An 18,551-nucleotide genomic window follows, 5' to 3' on the forward strand; every position below is an offset into this window, starting at 1 on the left:
ATTTTCTGCACTGGTCATGCTGAATGTGGAGAAGGTTTGTGTGCGGTGTGTTTTCTGCCCCCTCTTGCCATTGACATGTTTCTGAAAACACTACTGTTGTTTTTTTTGTTGTTGTTGTTGTTTTTACTTGGGTTTGGTAGCTCACCGATCATTGAGACGTGGTAAGTCATACATACATATTTGATTTGATATAAGTGTTTCTTCACGCCATTTGATCACGCATACTGTACATCCTCCACAAACCCACCCTCACGTTTCTGTCCTCCTTTCTTCCACATCGGCTGGTGTGTGTTTTTTTTTTGTTTTTTTTTTCAGACCTGATTTAAGTAGATTTGAAAGCCCGTTTGATCCGGCTCCGACGGGAAACTTTCAGGGTTTGCCTTGTGGTTTCAAATACTGGGTTCAAACTACTATTAGATTTCACGCGATTGCAAATGCGCAACCCAAACCGAGGTTTTAAGTTGCGACTTAAATCTTTCTTACTGCCAACAAATTCTGCGACCAAGTTTGTCATTTTTGTGGACAAAGCCACAAAAGGTCAAAATACTACAGTTCCATATTTACGCTAAGAAAAAATTTAAAACTCGGCCAAAAACAGCAGGAACCGCTGTGACGATATTGACTATTGTTAGTTTCTGCATCATGACTGTTTTGCTTTAAAGTAAGAGACCCAGAGTGGAAATAAATATTTATTCCAATCCACAAACTTCTCCTAAAGAATTTTTTAAAAAGTCAAAAGATAATAATGACGATTAATTAGATGGTTTACTCCTAACCTAAAACCCAATGCAAGTTAAACACTGCAGTAGCCATGTGTGAAACCGATGTTCTCGAACATCTGAGCAAAGAAAATAATAATAAGCAAATAACAGGCAGATAAATAAGGTTTCGATCAGAAAGCTTTCTTCTCCAGCTGGTCCAGAATGGCCTGAATTCTCTGTACGGCCTCTTTGCGGGCTTGTTGAACAGTCTCCTGTCCCTGAGTCTCCACAGAGTCCTGTTAATATCTATTAATAAGTGCCAAGGGAAAATGTTAATAAAGCTGGTAATTTAGATCACATCGACTCAGGACACCTCTGTATTAACCATTATTAGCCAAACAGTCAATTATTGTTTTATCAATGCCCCGTCTGGTGAGGTGTGGTTTTATACAGCGATAGCTAAAGGGGTGAATTTTTGCGTCACGGCTCTCAAACAGAAAGCCATAAATTTAAACAGAATAAATAAAAGCAAACAACTTTTCTCCTAAAGATGAAAATGTATTAACAAAAATACCTCAACTTCCAATTTTCAAGAAACTCTTCATAGCTAGGCTAGCAACATTCAAGGAATGCAAATAAATGACAGAAAAAATAGTAAAAAGGAGCAAAGAAAACTTAACGGTCACTAACTAGTAAAATGATTAGTGATAGTTGCCATGACCATCACCATTACTGGTAATGGTTAGTAATGGTGGTGTCAATGTGTCAGCAACCAAGGTTTATGACAAATTAGCCAAATTAGCTTTAAAAGCTAAAAACAACAGTTGCTACAATCTGCGTTCAAACAACCAGTTCACAAAGCAAAGCAGAAGGGAAAACAATATTCTAAATCATTTACTGAATCAGAAATAAATAATTCAATAAATGTTTATGGACAATTGATTGTTAATGTTCTGGTGACTAGTCATCACAGTGACTAACTGAATGGAGTGATGAAACACTAATCGAATTAAAATTCGTTGCAACTTTAATGCACAAGCCACATTTTTATATCATCTAGCTCATCGCTCTTACTCAAACAGTTTAAGCAACATAAACAATATAATAATTTGTTATTTTCTTTTTGCCCTGATCCAGTTTTCTCTGCTTAGAGACTCCAGAATCTCAGGTAACCACTTCCAGGTGACCAGTCTCACGTTCAGCCATCATACAGGTTTCTCTCCACAGTATTCACACTCAAAATTTTTTTTTTCTACATTCCCATTGAATTTGTTGGCAGTAACATATAATCTCAAGTTCTATGGTGTAAAGCTTTGTGTGAAATTGATCATTCCCAGAAGTCGGGGACTATTTGAGCCAGGTCTGTGTGGTTGTAGTGTCCGTCTTGATGAAGGGGTAAAAACGTGTTTGCTCTATTGAACGCTAACAGCATGCCACATTCTGAGTCGGTTCTTCCTTGTTGATGCAGGATTGCCGAACACTCCACTTACAAATCATTCACATCCTTCAGTCCCCATTCCCTGCAGCTCCCGGGACCCCCAGCAGTTGTTCGACGCCCCTCTGCCCTACTTTGTCCAGCTTCCCGTCCAGTTTTCTCTCCTTCTTATATTAGCCAACCTTTTTTTTTTGTCCCTTTCAGATGGTCTCATCTACATTTTTGCTGCATTTTAGCCTCATGCTCTCCATCTTGCAGAAATTTACTAAAGCCCCATTTTTTATTTTTTATCTGTTCAATGGAGGCTGCTTTAGAGCCGCACCCATGCTGCTGCTCTGCACTGTGACAGACTCGAGGCTCACGGGGGAAGTGAGATAGAGAAGCAGCCAGAGAGAAAATGAGGGAGAAGGGAATACTGGATGGACAAGAAAGAATTAAGAATCGGAGAAAAGTGGGTGGCAGCATGGCGGGATAGATAAGATTGACAGAGTGAGGAACACGGAGGTAAATGGGACAGACTCCGGATGCTTGCGCGCATGCATGCGTGCGAATGCGAGATAAAAAGAAAAAGAAAAAAAAAAAGTAGAGTGAGAATAACAGAAGATTTAGGTCCTTAAGACATGCCTCTCGGCAGCAACCCACCCCGAGTGTCTTCCTGAAACCATATCACGTCGCTTCAACAACAGTCAGTCCGGACATTGCTCCCCCGCCCGGTCCCAGATCACATCACAATGCTGTCATGAGCAGGGTCACTCTCCAGCACACAGCGCTCGTTCCGTGTATTGTCTTGTTTTCTTCCACTCGTTTCCTTCTCAGAGCACCGTTTCCTCACGTCAAACCACCGCCTCACCTGTCGAGTCAGTCCCACAGCAAACGCTCGCTCAGTTATGTGATGTTTCCACCTATAGTGCCCCCCACCCACCCCACTGCTCCACTGCCACCGACAGAAAGCTGGAGTTTTAGATGCGCAACTGTTTCTGAGAAGCAGGTACTTGGATGTTGACGTTTTTATATAGATTTTTTTTGACAGAAATAGAACTTCAAAGGCAAGATTTGTGAAAGAACACAACGATTGGAGCTCTTGCAAAGCCAACAGCCAGGAGAGTGTTTGGAGGTTTTGAAGATTTATTAAGTACAGCCAACTGTAAAAATGCTTTATTCCTCATTTCTTCACACATTTAATTTAGATGCTGGCTTCCAAATCTATCAATAACACTCCAAAATCTTAACATTATGAACCATTGGCTCCAGTGTATCTTGCCTTGACATTTTATGAGATGGACCAACACAAAGTGGAGAATAAAAGTGGAAGGGGGCATAGCAATGATTTTCATAACTCTCTACAAATACAAATCTTCAGTGTGGAGTACATGCATGTTCAGATTCCCTCAGTTGATGATTGACAGACGTTTCTGTTGGGGTATCTCTTGGCTAGCTTTGCACATCTACAGACTAAAACTGATGCCCATGAGTAAATGCTCCAGCTCAGTCTGATTGACAGGGAGTTTCTGTGAACAGACGTTCTAAATTAATGAAACAGATTCTTGATTGGATTCATGTCTGAACACTGACTATTGCTTTAAAGGTTTTTGTAGCACTAGTGGGATTTGTCCCACAGCAACAAAAAAAGAGACGGGGAAGACATGCAGCTAATGGCCTACGGTCGGGAATTGAACCAGGGACAACTGCGTGAGGACTGTAGCCTTTGCATATGCTGTGCCTGCTTTACCACTGAGCCTTTGACTAGACCATTTTAACACTTGAATGCAGTAAGCAAATTTACTATTCTGGCTAGAGAGGACAAGGCAGGTTTAAATATATTGCACTGTTCATGCACCTGGCATTTCAAAAGTCTTTAGATCTTTAGACCAATAGCAACATTTTACAGACAAATTGCCTTCACAGAACAGATGATTTACATATAGGCGAACTCCATTTATGAAACAAATCTGTTTACACCTGACTTTATATAGGCGTATCAAAGGAGTCTGAAGACGATTTTATTTGTAAAGAAATAAAAAGACAGAATTCTCCTAATGTGAAAGACACTACTTTGTGTTGGTCAATCCCACAACATCCTAATGAAATACATTGAAATTTTTGGTTTTAATGTGAGAAAATGTGAAGATGTGTCTTTTGTTAACTTAGCTTACCTGCACCAAAAGGAACTGATTCAACCATAAATTATTTCTCCATGAGACGATGTTCTCAGAGCACCTTTAGAACCCTCAGGAAATATTTGTACAGCTAAGACTTCAGCTCCTCCATCAGCCTACTCTTGTTTCCCTCCACTTCAGCAGGTGGCCGTCTGTGCTGATCGCCTGGGGTCTCATCTGTGCTCGGTGTCTTTTGAAGGAGTTTGGGTTGGGAAGCCCATTATTTCTTCTTTTGTGTCTGTATATGTACGTATGTGTCTCCAGAGAACAATCGGATAAGCGGCATCCTGACCTCGCAGACGGAGCCATACGACCTGTCTTTCTCGCGCTCCTTCCAGAGCCTGTCACACCTGCCGCCCTCCTACGAGGCGGCCGTCAAGGCCGACCTAAGCCGGTTCTCGTCCCTGAAGAAACTCAGTAGGTCCAAGTTCACTGCACTAATGCAAGAGAAGGATCCCGGTCCTGGTGCCTGCATGATAACCCTCCCACCCCCAAAAAACAGAAAGAAAACAAAAACGCATCATGTGTGCTTCCATGACTCCTCACTGGAAGCGAGAAGAATTAGATTTTCCTGCTGTTTTGAGGTTATCTAGCAAAAGAACTCATTCACAATACTCCAATTTGAGCAAATATAAAGGGGAATCAAGAGAGGTTCAAATCTAATTGAGGTATTCATTTCTCAGCTCTGATCCATCAGAAAATCAGTGGAGTCATCTCACAGACACTATGAGTCATTGATATTCGTTGCTTTTTCTCCTCTCCTCTTAACAACTGCAGCCACCTATTCTCTCAGAGCAGAGAAGCACAGCATTAAGTGGAGTGTTGCGCCCGGCCCGACGCGGCTTGGTTTCGTATTGATTTAGTGGCACTACGCTGGATTTCTGCTGCGTAAAGAGGTCTCCTCTCCTGATGTTGTTTAAGGGAAACGCAAATATTCCTTGAGGCCTGCGTAATCTCATCAAGATTGCCCAACTTCACTGCTGGCATGCGCTCAAAGTGAAGGATGACGATCTACGACTCCTCCAGTCAGGGTTCACTCCACGGCGGCAGCTGCCAGCAACCGTTTCTGGCCAAAGTGTGAAATGGCTCTGCAGCACGCAGGGCTAGTTGTTATCCCTTCATGTGAACAATGCTTGGGAAAAATTAAGATAACAGCTTTTGATGGGCATTAAATCAAAAACAAATGAATTCAATTGTCACAACAGAAGCCGACCACAGAGCTGGTGTACAAAGCAGTACAAATATCCCCAGGCTGTGTCCTTCAGTTTTGCTAACTTTCTTTCTGCTTCCATAGCAAATTATTTGTTGCAGCAAATAGCCAAAAGGCTGTGCTGTTTCTTTTTGTCGCCTAACTACTGTGGGCATGCTGACGGATCATGCAGGATTGTGCGAGAGGGAAGATAGCGCAGCGGTTTCATTGTTGAGATAATAAAAGAGAATAATGCTTCTGCTTATTAATGCAAATTGCTATCAAACTGAAGAAAAAAAACATTTAGACTGTTGCCATGTAGGACAGTATACATCTCAAGTTATTAATTCACTCCGTGATAATATGGTTGATGAGCTTGCAATGCCATGCCCAGATCGCGCTGACTATTATGCTTGAGATAGGAACATCTTGTTTTTATTATCTCTCATAATGAATCGATTTGCAGCGAGCGCCCGTGGCTTGCCAAAGGGGATTTTGGCTGAATCAAATATGGACAGGTGGCATGAACACTTTTGCACTCATTACTGAAGAAGATAGCATCACACACAAAAGTCATTTAGGAGCTCTGCATACATTATTTCCGCTTGCGTTCATTCCTAATTTAGTACAGCGGCGGACCAGTTACTCACCGACATTCACGGACGCCGATTCCGTGTATCTTTGACAAGACGTCTGGCCCAACGTTTGTATATGTGTGCCACCATGTTTGTAATTCAGTGATGAGTCTTTATGCATGTGATTGTGTTGTGTGGCATGACCTTGATTCCATGTTCTTCCCTACAACTGATCATCTGCGAAAGTCTTCTTGTCACTTTGATCTGCCTCTAAAAGCATGTTTTCTTGTCTGCTGACACCCACTCCGTAATATGAAACCTCTTGCAGCTCTCAAGGATGACCTGTTTTTGCCTGGGAACCAGTAGCATTCCAGCATGAGTGTATAAAGTGCCTGTATGTTTCCCTCCATGTCTGCGAAATGAGCATTCCTGTTTATGAATTTTCACATGACCTTTGAAAAGTTTCCCCCCTACACAGCCAGGGCTGACCGTAGCATTCCCGATGAAGCAAGGATATGTGGATGTTGTGTGCCTAGCATGTAATATGCAATTCCTCTACTTTCTATTCCCCTTCATGTGCTTGGAAAGGTGAAACACAGATGGGTCTGTCAACATCGCTCTCTGCTATGTGTGCAATGTTCTACACTTCCTCTTGATCCAATTTTTCCCTCCCCGTTTAAACATCTTCCTGTGTGTTTTCTTGTTCCTTCACATCCTGGGTCTCTCTCTTCATCGCTCGTCTCCTTTTCTTTTCCTAATTATCATTTCCTCTGTAGCAGATAAAGAAGTTGATGACTACTACACCCGTAAGCGCCACCTGCCTGACCTGGCAGCAAGAGGCACTCTTCCTTTGCATGTTCTCAAAATGACTCAAGAACAGGTGGGTGCACAAGGGTTAGATTTGAGTGAGCAGTCTTTAAAATGAGGTCATGTTCTCTGAAGCATGAAGTATAAGTGCCGGCTGTAAGCCTCCAGACTTCAATGTCTTCAAAGCTATATATGATCATCCAATAGATTCCAACTAAACTGCCTCAGATTGTGAGTAAATTTACCCTATCTCTGTTTTTTTCTCTCCAGCATCGGGAACAGCAGCAGCAGCAACTCCAAAGCCAGCCCCCACCTTCCAGTATCTCCCAGGCCCCTCCTCAGTCGCAGTCTTCACAGCAACAGTCACAGCAAAGGCAGAGGCCTCGCCGTGTCCAGAGGGCCATGTCCCAAGACCGCGTTCTGGTCCCACAAAGTGGTCCCCACCAGGACTACAACATGTCTTCTGAGGGCATGTCTCCCTACGGAGGCCGAATCCTCTCAGATGAACAGCTCCTGTCTGCTGAACGTCTTCGTTCCCAGGAGCGTCTTCTGCCACAGGACCGTCACACCTCGCAAGATCGCCTGTACTCCAAGGATCGCATGTACTCCAAGGACCGACTCTTGTCCCAGGAGCACTTGTATTCGAAAGACCGCCATTACTCTCAAGAGCGCCTCTATTCACAGGACCGCTTGTACTCTCAAGACCGCCTCCTGTCCCAAGATCCTCTTCTGTCACCGGACAAGCTGATGATGTCCTTGAAGCGTGGCATGGTCAGCAGCATTTCTGGCGGCTTCTATGGCAGTGACAAGTCAATTTCCCGCGCCATTTCACACACTGACGTGTTCACACCGACCACTCCGCTCATGGATCGCTACAAGATGACCAAAATGCACTCCCATCCCAGTGCCTCGAACAATGGTGGTAGTGGCACCGGTGGTGGTGGCGGCAGCGGGGCACCGGGGACGGGGGTGGCCGTGCATTCCAACACGTTAGCCATGAACCAGACAGCAAATAAAAGGCAAGTGTTTGCCTCCAGACGAACTCACACTGTGGAGCAGCTCCACTATATCCCACAGCACCACCAGCAGCAGCAGCAGCAACAACAGCCACAGCACTACCGCACCGGCAGCAAGACTGAGGTGACTGTGTAACAGCAACCCAAACCTAAACTGTGCTAGAAGAATCACTGCTGTACCAGGCAGTGGGGTCGATTGCAGAACATGGTTACACTTGCCACCTTGTAGAGTAGGACGTAGTGACTACATTTTCCTTAACTGAAGATTCCAGGACCAAGATCATCCGCTAGCTTACTGTGAGACCGGAACAAAGAACTACACTGTACACCGCATAAACATGCCCAGCAAGATTTAAAGCCAGATTGGGTTGTGGAAGGGGTGAGGTTGGGCATTGTCAAGTTAACCTGCCTAATATAACTTCCAGTTTTTGGATAATCCTATTTGTCCACAGTCTTAACGGCCTGCATCTGTGTATGTTTTAGTGGAAAACACTGATTGTGTCTGTTTAAGCCTTTATCAGTCCCCTTTGTCCCAACAATCTGTGACCTTTTCTGGCAAATCTTAAGGGCTTTGCATGGTTATAGACAAAAAGTGATTCCTCTGTGACTTTCTGATGTGCAAAGTAGCACCATCACAGGCGATGAACAAGAGGGAGCCTGTAATATCTTTATAAATATATAAATAAATAAATAAAATAAAGGAATAAAAAGAATATTTTTACGCCCCATCTAACTCATAGCTTTAGAGAATCTCAAGAGAGAAACTGAAATGGATGTTATCTACACTCGTATTTGGTGCCTCTGACAGATGTTCCATTTCTGAATATCAAGTGGTTTTGTGGGTTACAAAGCACAATCAATAGAAAATATTCAGTTTTGGTTTATCTTTGACTTTGAATAGTGACGGCTAGTTTGTTTTGTTCTTAAAACAATGGCAATCTTGTTTTTTTGTTTGTTTTTTTCTTTTCATTTTTTGCTTCCAGTAGATAATTGTAAATAAGCTATCCTAGAAGCAGTATTATGGACAAGTCTGTACTGGATGAACTTTGTATTAGACTGTCTGTTTTAAATAGATTCTAAACAACTATAACTCATCACTGTTTTGTGAGTTCAAGATAGAAACCCACTTAACCAAGTATCTGAAAAGATAATTATTGTGTTTCTTTGCAGACGTGCTTGGACGAGAAGTGAATGAATGTGCTGCAAACAACAAATGTACCACATTCATGTTTGGATGTAGATTGCAGTGCACTGACATTGGAAGACTGAAATTTCTCGGGTATGGAGTTCAAGGCTTGTCAAAAGTAGGGTCAAATAAATCATCCATATTTTTCTAAACATGCAACATGGCTCGGTGAGGTCTTTGTGTGGTTTGTTTTTCTTTGTTAGACGTGTTCCTACTCGCCTAGACCACGCTGATTACATTTCATGAGCTCTGCAGGCGAGTTGTGAAAATTAAATATAGGTAGCCTTTGTGGTGAAGTTTAATCTGAGGAAGGGGGGTCTTTCAAAATCTACCTTCAATTTTATCATTATAAACATATTAATTCACTGGAACAAGCCATTAGACAAATAATGTACTTGCATCAGATTCACACTGACTGCCTAGATATATATAAAAAAATCAATAATAAAGTCTAAATTAATAGAAATCTGTTAAAAGGGATATTTCTTCATTTAAAACTACTTATCTGAATTTATTTACAGTTGTATAAACAAAATACAGCCTCAACTAGATGCTAAGTTCAGATTGTTCAACTGAATAATAATGGTATTTAATAAAACTAAAATTAGTTATTTGGTTAGCAAATGTGAAAAATTATCCACTCTCAGAGAAAAGTGGGTAGAAGTAAAACGACATCTGTAGTCTACAAGGAGTTAAGGTGAGGTGCTATTAAAATTTAAAACGTTCCTGTAGTAGATAACCTTCATACTATTTTCATTTTACATAAATCGTTATTAACTCAAGGCTAGTTGGAGAGGGGTCAAGGCCAGTGTGGACTTGTACGAAATTAAAAGACTTTGAACGTAGGTAACGTTTGCATTTGATGGCTAATTGTACAGAAACCAATTGAAATTTACTTGGAAAATAGAGGTCGGAAGCAATGCACTACTTAAAGGTCGTCTCATTGTAAACATGCATTGAGAATATGCAAATGTTCTCTAGTTGAAGTCCAACACATTTTCTCAGTACATGCAATATTTTGGGACTTTTTGCACCAATTAACTTTTTTGTCAATTGTCTGACAAAAACACTGAAGCTTGTTTGATGAGAGCAGAGTCCACCTGGGTCTTCACTTCTCTGAAACTAGTCATTAGAATTGGCTCCCAGGTCCAACTCATCTGAATTGATACAAATTGAAAATTTTTTAACTATAAGATTTTAATAGCTTGGAATGTTGTTTGGGGGTTTTTTTGTACAAAAATCAGCTAAACTGCCTTTTACAGACATGTTTTTAGAATCTGGAAATTCCATGTTATGGTGCGTTCACGTTACGTGCGTCACAAACCGCGTCCAACGCTTCAAGTTCGACACGTGTGCACTTTGAATGCAGACGCTTGACATTTTGCTTTACGCCTCACGTTTCGTGCGTCTGGTTTACATTCAAAGTCTACGTGGAGGCGCATCGAGGGAGCGTCAGACGCGCCAGCTCTAGCCGCCATTTTCCATTGGACGCTCAAAACGCTCAAAACGGTTCAAATTACTCCATGCTAGATGCTCAAAACGCGCCGCAACAGCCCCTGATGCGCCTCCACATAAACTTTGAATGTAAACCAGACATGGCCGACATTCAGAATGCGCTTGGGGTGAACGCACCATTAGGGAAAATGAAGGTCCCTTGAAAATTGTGTTAGTAGAGCTGCTTAGCAAAGATAAATTTATGATGACTGACACACAAAGTACCATTGTGAGTAGGTGCTATTGACAGTTAATTTCTATCTAACTTCTCCTTAATTAAAAGAAGAGGAAGAATCCCATATGGGTATTTTAGCAAATCTGGCAGCTGTCTGTTCTTTGTCATTACAGCCCACCTGTCATGTTTTGAAAGTAAAAATTGTTGAAATCTAACCTAAATTGTACAAAACCACAAAGTTCATTAAGTCATTTTGTACCAAGTAAAGATTAAGCCAAAATGTAAAAGGCTAAAACATTAGTATAGCTTGAAAACCATAATTTAGACATACAGTCCATCCATCTATTGTCTATATTTGCTTCTTCGTGCAGGTTTGCTGGTGTCTATTTCCAGCAGCCATTAGGCAGGAGGCAGGTTAAACCCTGAAGAGATTGGTAGACCATCAAGAACAATTTCTGAAAACTCACAATGCAAAAAGGCTGACAACAAAACTCACACACAAACTACGATTACAATAGGTTTCCTCAAGGAATCAAGTTTGCAAGGCTGGATTAGGAGCCTGAGCTGATACTTTAAATTGAAACAGGAAATAAATTCTTGCCATTTTTCTCTTGATATCCTTATTCTCTCTTAGGAACTGCCAAAAGAACATCTAATATATATATTTTTTAAAAGAGTTCAGGTACAATAATGATTACAAAATGCAGAGTAAATCGGCTCTTGGCACTTACACTGGACAGACTAGTGGTCACCAGAACAATGTAACTAAGCAGTGGCAGCAGGTGACCTGTCTTGATAAACAATATTTTCATTTACATCGCCTATGGTTCAGTTCATGTGGATTGGTCAAGACTTCAAGCACAAAACCGTATTATTGGGCTTTTTCCAAAATTATTCTTGCCATTTGGTCAAACTGGTCAAACTAAAGATGAGTAGATAAAATCAGCTGGTTGTTACAAAACAAGCAAAGTCTGTACTATTTAGTCAAACATAAAAATTCAGGGAGGTGCTGTGGTGGCGCAGCGGCAAAGCACGACCCACGTATGAAGCCTTAGTCCTCATGGCGGTAGTTGCAGGTTCGATTCCCAGCCTAGCCACATTTGCCACATGTCTTCCTCCTCCCTCATTACCCTCTTTCCTGTCAAACCGCTTTCAAATAAAGGCCACTAGAGCCAACAAAACCTTTAAAAATTCAAAGACAGCTTATTAAAAAAGCTCAGCAACATGGGTGAAATGCAAGACATCAGAAATGCAAATTAAACACTAGAACACCAAAGATCCAAAGGTCAGATGCTCTCCCCTGTGGATACCGCTGATTGTACAATTTGAAGAACAAATGACAAAGGTTTCATAAAGGACTGTTTACACAGAGTGGATTTTCATCATTTCACTCCTGATGTCTTCATCTGCAAAATCTCTTCTTGTCTTTTTAATTGCTCTCTCCCAGCCATCCACAGGATTTGATTTTTTATTATATTTTATGTTCTAAAAGCCGAACTCTACCTGCGATTCTGCAAAGTTCAGGAGTAAGTTGGTAGTAATTTTTGACCATTTGTGAGGTCAAACACTGATGTTGGACAAAAAGGCCTCCACTCTAATTCATTCCAGTTGGATCAAGATCTGGACTCTCTGCTGGCCAGTCAAGTTCTTCCACAGCAAATTTCACCATCCTCGCCTCGATGAGCCTTGCTTTGTGCACTAGTGTGCAGAAATGTGGGAGGAGCCATCCAATAGTAATTCCCAGATAGTTCAGCGAATGAAATTTTCCAAAATGTCAGGCTCTGCTGGACAATTAAAATAGATCTTGAAGTAAGAGGGAAAACGCAACTCGCTATAAACAGCCTCAAGTTGGAATCAACTCTGCACAAAATTTAACACTTCAAACAACACAATTGAGGGAAGTGCCACTGTCTCAGCAACTACAAAGGTTCAGGCAGCAAGAATAGGTTCCTGCTACTAACTCTGCAGAAAGTTTAAGTGCCTCAGCATCTGGTGACTCTGGTTTGTGAACTGATTTAATTCAACTCAGTTCATTTTGATAGCGCCAATTCACAACAAATGTCGTCTTGAGACTCTTCACACAAAAAAAGTAATTTCAGTTCAATCATACATACATTCAAATCGATTCTAGTTAACAAACAGTGCAATAAGTTCAATTAATTATTCAGAGTAGTTTCAAAGTTTCTCTCCAAGGAAACCCAGCAGATTGCGTCGAGTCATTGACTTGCAGCATTCACTCCTCCTGGAGTTTATGTCGTCTACCACTTCATGGTTGAGTTGCTGTCATTCTGAATCACTTCCACTTGGTCATAATACCTCAAATGGCTCATGATGGAGCATTTAGAGACAAGCAGATTTAATGACTGGACCATTAGCGATGGTAGGGTTGATTTTGTTATACACGTGTGGCCATGGAACAGAGTGAAACACCTGAAAGCAATAATTTTGTAAGGTCCAACAAGTTTGTCCACAGGTAAAGAAACAACTGCAGATAGTCATTTCACAGAACCTAACTTCTAGAAAACATCCCTGTAGGATAGCTTTGTGCTGCCCTATTTTTGTGCCTTTGCTGGGAGTGAAAACCTCTATGTCTCTGTTCTCTAAGCTGTAGCAACTCGTAACACAAGAGTTTTTGTACTTCTGGAACTGCTTCTGCTAAAGCTTGGTGTTGTTTACAGTCCAGGCTGCCAACTTTAAAGAGTCGGGTGTAGAGAAGCAGTTGGAGGGTTGTGTACCCGAGGTGTGTCGTGAACAGATCGCTCACATGCCAACTCGCTCTTTCAGCAGGACGCCTAGCCACAGGCCTGAGCTGTGACTCAGTTTGACATCTGAATTTTAAAAAATGGAGGATTTCAATGCAGGTCAGTGCAGTTTGGAGCCTTTTTTACATTCATAGAAATCCATGGGTCTGAATCTGCATGACAAACAAAGACGGGTTCAATCCACCGCCTCTCCCTCCCACCGTATCCAAACATACCAAGGAATAGAAAAGAAACCACAGTAATAAGTTTGGCTTTTCAATTTACACTGATGTTTGAGCCCATCAGCATTTAAATGAAAATATGCGACTGCAATCAAACTGAATAATATGAATGAGAGAGCAGCTTAAAGTGTCAGAGGATAGATGTGATACTCTAACTCAGATTGAAGACATTGACCAGGAAAATAATGAGTTGTTTCTCGCCGACTTAAAATGCACAAGCATTATTTTATTACCCGTCGGCACTGCTTTTTCTAGCAAACATGAATCGAGGCTAGGAAGCCTTAACGTGGGATGTTTTGTTGTTCTCTGTATGGCTTTTGCGGCCAGACAGTGCTGTCAGTGAGAACGCTCAGATCGACATGTCTGAATGTTAAACAGACGTTTTCATTTCAGACTTCAGCAGTGGCGCACAAAGAGTGTAGTCCAGATATTTAAAGAATCAGCTTATTCTTCAGTTCTTAACAGAAAGTAGAGCTGAACGTAGAGCAGATATTTATATATTTCTCTTTTTTCCTGTTCTGTTAAATGTACACTGTCGCGGGTTTCTTATTTTATAGGTCAGGACATGACATCGGTTCTTAGTCTACCCACATGTCCAATGTGTTGGACAGAGTAACACTGGGGAGCTTGGCTGAGTTTTATTTAAATCTCTTGAACCACGAAGTTCAACTTCTTGCCAGCCACCTCGTTCGCCTCTTGCCTGCTACAGCCTCAACCTCTGTCCAGCACTGGAACAGCAGCAGGACAATCAGCAGCAGAACGCCATGTGGCAGGAACACACCGTTTCTCTACCGGTGGTCGACTGAAAACATGAACACATCATGTTTAGTCATATGTTGGTCTTATCTGTGGCGGAAAAAAAACAGAACTTGTGAACTGGACTGTGGAGTAATTCTCATAGCTGTATTTACGTTAACCCTGAAACTGTGCAAACTAGAATTTTGAGAAAAAACATTCATTTAATAGAAACATGCCACAAAGTCATGTTTTTGATAAAAGCTATTTGTGTGAGATGTTGGTATTTTTTTGGCTGTATCAAAATAGAAGTATTTCACAAAACAGCTTCCTACAGATGGAGAAAGCTGGGCAAATTTTTATGCACAACTCTTTAAAATTATCATCCACAAACTCAAATAATATAACATTCTCCTATCGTAGCAGGAGCCATTAAATTCCTTCTGTTGTAATGAGTGGTAAGCAGATATCTCAAGGAAAAGTGGGAAAAAAAAGAGAGGATTTTAATTACATGGCTTCAAATAAGGATCTTGAAGATTAAATTTCTAAGCATGAAATAAATGAGTGCAACTTGAGTGTGAACAGAGATAATTATTGCCATTGTGAGTGCAGTGAGCTTCTAAAAAGAGGACAGAAGCTGCTATTTCTACGGCTGGCTGCTCAGAGTGCGCCCTGTGCCCAGCAAGCAGGACCTAACCCCAGTTATTTGGGATAATCCACAGATTGTAGGCAGCTAGCAGACATTTGTTTTATGACAGATGCCAGAGTCAGATAAACATTTAATTAGCAACTCGTCAGCTGTGTCAAAGCTAATTACTCCGTCCTCCAGCCAGAGCCAAAACCCGACTCGCTCTTCTCACAGCCGTCCTAGTTGGCGGCTCGAGTCTGCTGGCTGCTGCGGGGATGGGGGGGGCGGGGGCTGGAGGGAGCGAGGGTGGGGATGGTGGGTGGGGGGTAGGGGAGTAACGTAAGGTAAGGTCCGGCCCAAACACTCCAACGCTCCTTGCTTCCTACAGTCTGAGCGAGCCGAGGAGTACAAGTCGGGCACAATTACAGGCTGAGACACCACCGTGCAATTTGTCAGCACATCTGTTGTGAAAATTAATGCTAGCAGCACTTTGGTTGTCACGGCAGCAAAGCTCTCTCCGTCAGGAGTGTGATGGGGATTTTAGGGGTGGGTAGTGCAAACACTGTCTGGTTGTCAAGTCGTTACTGGAAGGTGTGGGGCAAAAACAGTAACAAAGGTCACCCATGTGACACTCTGCTGGTACACGGGTAATGGATGACAGAACCAAAAAAGAAAAATAACTTTTTCAGGGGACGGGGGCTTTGAGAGGTAATGTTGTTCTGCATCACACCAATTATGCACATGTGCTGCTGATGGAAGTTATTATCAACCAGCATTAACCCTCTGGGGTCCCTTCATTTTGTGCTCCATCTGCGTTCCTTGGACACTAAGGACTGCCATAGAAATATTATGTATGGGCATGTTTTTGCAGCATTTTCTATGAATGTCATTTATACCTTCCACACAAAAATATTCATGAAATTTGTACCTCGTAAATGCCATTTTTAGTGACAAAAGTCTCGTGCTTAAGCAAAAAAAGAAAAACATGGATCTGATTCCCAACACATAAAGGTAAATATTAGATTTATAATACATGAGAGAATATCTATACCTAGTGGAAAACAAGAGAAAGACTTTCTGTAAGGAAAACACAGGCATAGAAAAACATGAAAAGTTATTTTAAAAAGAAGAAAACCAGTTTAAATTACATTTATGATTTAACTATGCAGACAAGCAAATATTGGACAAATATGATGTTTCCAGTAAGTTCCCACAGGAAGTTCCTGCAGGATTTGGGATAAGCTGAAGATGTTTCACTTGAGTTTGTTGAAAACAATTATTTCCTAACACGTGACTTTTGCCCATTAAATGCTATAAACTTAAAGGTTGGATTATCTGAAAGTGAGCACGTCATATCTCTGCACACTTCCAATCGATGATGTCACAACATTTGAGTTAAAGCCACAGTGTTTCCGCATGTAACGTGAAGAAGAATTCAAAAGAAAGAAGCCATGTCCCGAATCCCTCACAACTCTGGTTCATTCTTTGATGTCAACAATTACATATGCAGGTAAATTTCATGGGAATGTCCAATTCTTGTACTGTTTATGAAGGAAACGGGTTCCATTTCTCAGAGTTTAGCATATTTTCCGCAAAATGCAAAAAATAATCTCCAGAACAAAAGGAAAAGCTCTTTTGAGGATGTTAACCGAGGTTGGCAGGAGAGTGACAGAGTCAAAAATCCAAAGCGTTTGTCCAAAATTACCATCGTTACAATCAGAGTACGAAAGGGGAAAACCAGCTTTTGTAGGAACCTGTTAGTTGACAGCAAGTAAAAAAGGGCTGAGAGGGCGAGTGGACGGGTTCCTGCATCCTGTGCTAAAGACGAGCAGTCTATCCTTCAAATGACCACCACTGGGATAGTTACTGCTGCAATCGCAAGACACATTTAAAGGTCTCCAAGTGAGTTTGAAAATGTCAGGTATTTCCTTCATGGTGAACGGCACATATCCAGAGAGTAAAGCTGCGTTTGAGTCATCGCCATGGTTATTGTTACTGCTGAGCCTTGCTAGCATGTTATCGCATTTTGTCCAAAGTTAGAACTCTGCTTGCTCGGATATCATACACACTGTGAAATCTCTATACCTTTCGCATTAGCCGTGCCGGACTGACCTGTAACCTAGCAACTGCTTGATATCTTATATCTCGCACAAGCAGGCCATTAAAGAAAGCCACTTTTTCATTCCGAGCATGAACACTGTGGTAGATCCGTCCCCTCCCTCCCTGTTTCACTCCACCAGCATCCACCCGGCAACGCACAAAATGATCCTCCAGCAGAAAACGTGAATCATCACTGTTTGTGAACCTTTGCAGAAAGGGGATTCATACAGTTAAACTTCTAAATAGCCCATAATTAGTGGCTTTTTGCAGCTCTTACCAATCTGGCCTTTATATTTCTCACCAGGATGGAAGCGTGTCTGCTGGAGTGGCTGGAGGACCTCCTGATCAAAATATAGTTACTAATGATGACAGAAAAAGGTATTTGCCCCTTCACAGATTTCTTGTTTATTCTGGGGGTTTTAAAAAAGATTTTCTGTAAATAGACAGGAAATGGGGAAGAGAGAAAAGGGCAAGCTGAACCTGGGAGTCAAACCCAGGACAAGCGCATTGAAAACTCCAGCCTACGCACATGGGGCACCAAGGAGACACCTGGCGCCCTTAATTTCTCCCTTTTTGAAGAAAAAAAAAAAATTTCAGACTAACAAATCCTACAAGCACATAAATATAATCTGAGCTTAAACAAAATATTGTTTTCAGACAGTAAGTCCTACTGGCCCTATGTGAGGAACTAACTTCCTCCAAATCTCAATATAAGCCATGTCACTAGTTGTCGAACAAAAATCAAGTAGTTGCAATAACAGACAATGAGTTCTTTTTATTTATATCACTTATATAAGACTCATTATAAAAATTCTACTACATTCTACTCTTTTAGTAGTAATTTAGTAATTGTTCATGTTCTTCCAAAATTTGAGTGTTTTCAAGCAAGATTTGGGTCAGACCTCAGAGTTTCAGTCGGATTTAAGTCCATAATTTGACAAGCTGGCTCTTAAATTTCTTTAGATCGGGGCATGATGTGGGGCACCTTTCTTAAAAAGATTGTTTCATCTTCTCACATTTGTAAGAGTTTCCATTTAAAGTTTTTTGTATTCTACAGATCAGACAGAAATCACGCCTCAGTGTGACAAGTAAAACTGAATAGTGAAAAAAAACATGATAATTAAACAAGAATAATTAAAACCACTTTTCATTCAGCACGTTCTCTGTCTGTAATATCAAAATATGCTTAGTGACGTGTGACAAATCTGTTAAGTATTTTTAAAACCACTGTAATCTCTGAAAATATCTCACCTGCAATCGTGGCAGGATCCATTTCCGTAGTGGAACCTGAAGCCGTTGTTCGGAAGATGCACATAAATTGTGTCACCCTGCATCCCTGCTCTTCCTCCTCCTCTTCCTCCTCCTCATGTG

General features: G+C 41.4%; 1 protein-coding gene across 16 annotated transcripts in view; it reads left to right on the top strand.

Annotated features, from left to right (window-relative positions):
- The window catches only part of LOC116727066 (shisa family member 6), a 95,330-nt gene extending 86,106 nt beyond the window's left edge, over positions 1-9,224 (top strand). For 3 of the 16 annotated variants that reach the window (XM_032574160.1, XM_032574162.1, XM_032574163.1), the window contains 3 exons: positions 4,557-4,709; positions 6,833-6,936; positions 7,134-9,224. In XM_032574160.1, the coding sequence (XP_032430051.1) occupies positions 4,557-4,709; positions 6,833-6,936; positions 7,134-8,015 (1,139 nt within the window). In that variant the 3' untranslated portion in view covers positions 8,016-9,224. Of the gene's footprint in view, positions 1-140; positions 162-4,556; positions 4,710-6,832; positions 6,937-7,133 lie in introns of all 16 variants that reach the window. The other 13 variants (XM_032574166.1, XM_032574170.1, XM_032574172.1 and 10 more) reach the window with 7 other exon arrangements.
- Positions 9,225-18,551: the final 9,327 nt, after the last annotated feature.

This window comes from Xiphophorus hellerii, chromosome 10 (genome assembly GCF_003331165.1).
Source record: "Xiphophorus hellerii strain 12219 chromosome 10, Xiphophorus_hellerii-4.1, whole genome shotgun sequence".
NCBI classification, from domain to species: domain Eukaryota; kingdom Metazoa; phylum Chordata; class Actinopteri; order Cyprinodontiformes; family Poeciliidae; genus Xiphophorus; species Xiphophorus hellerii.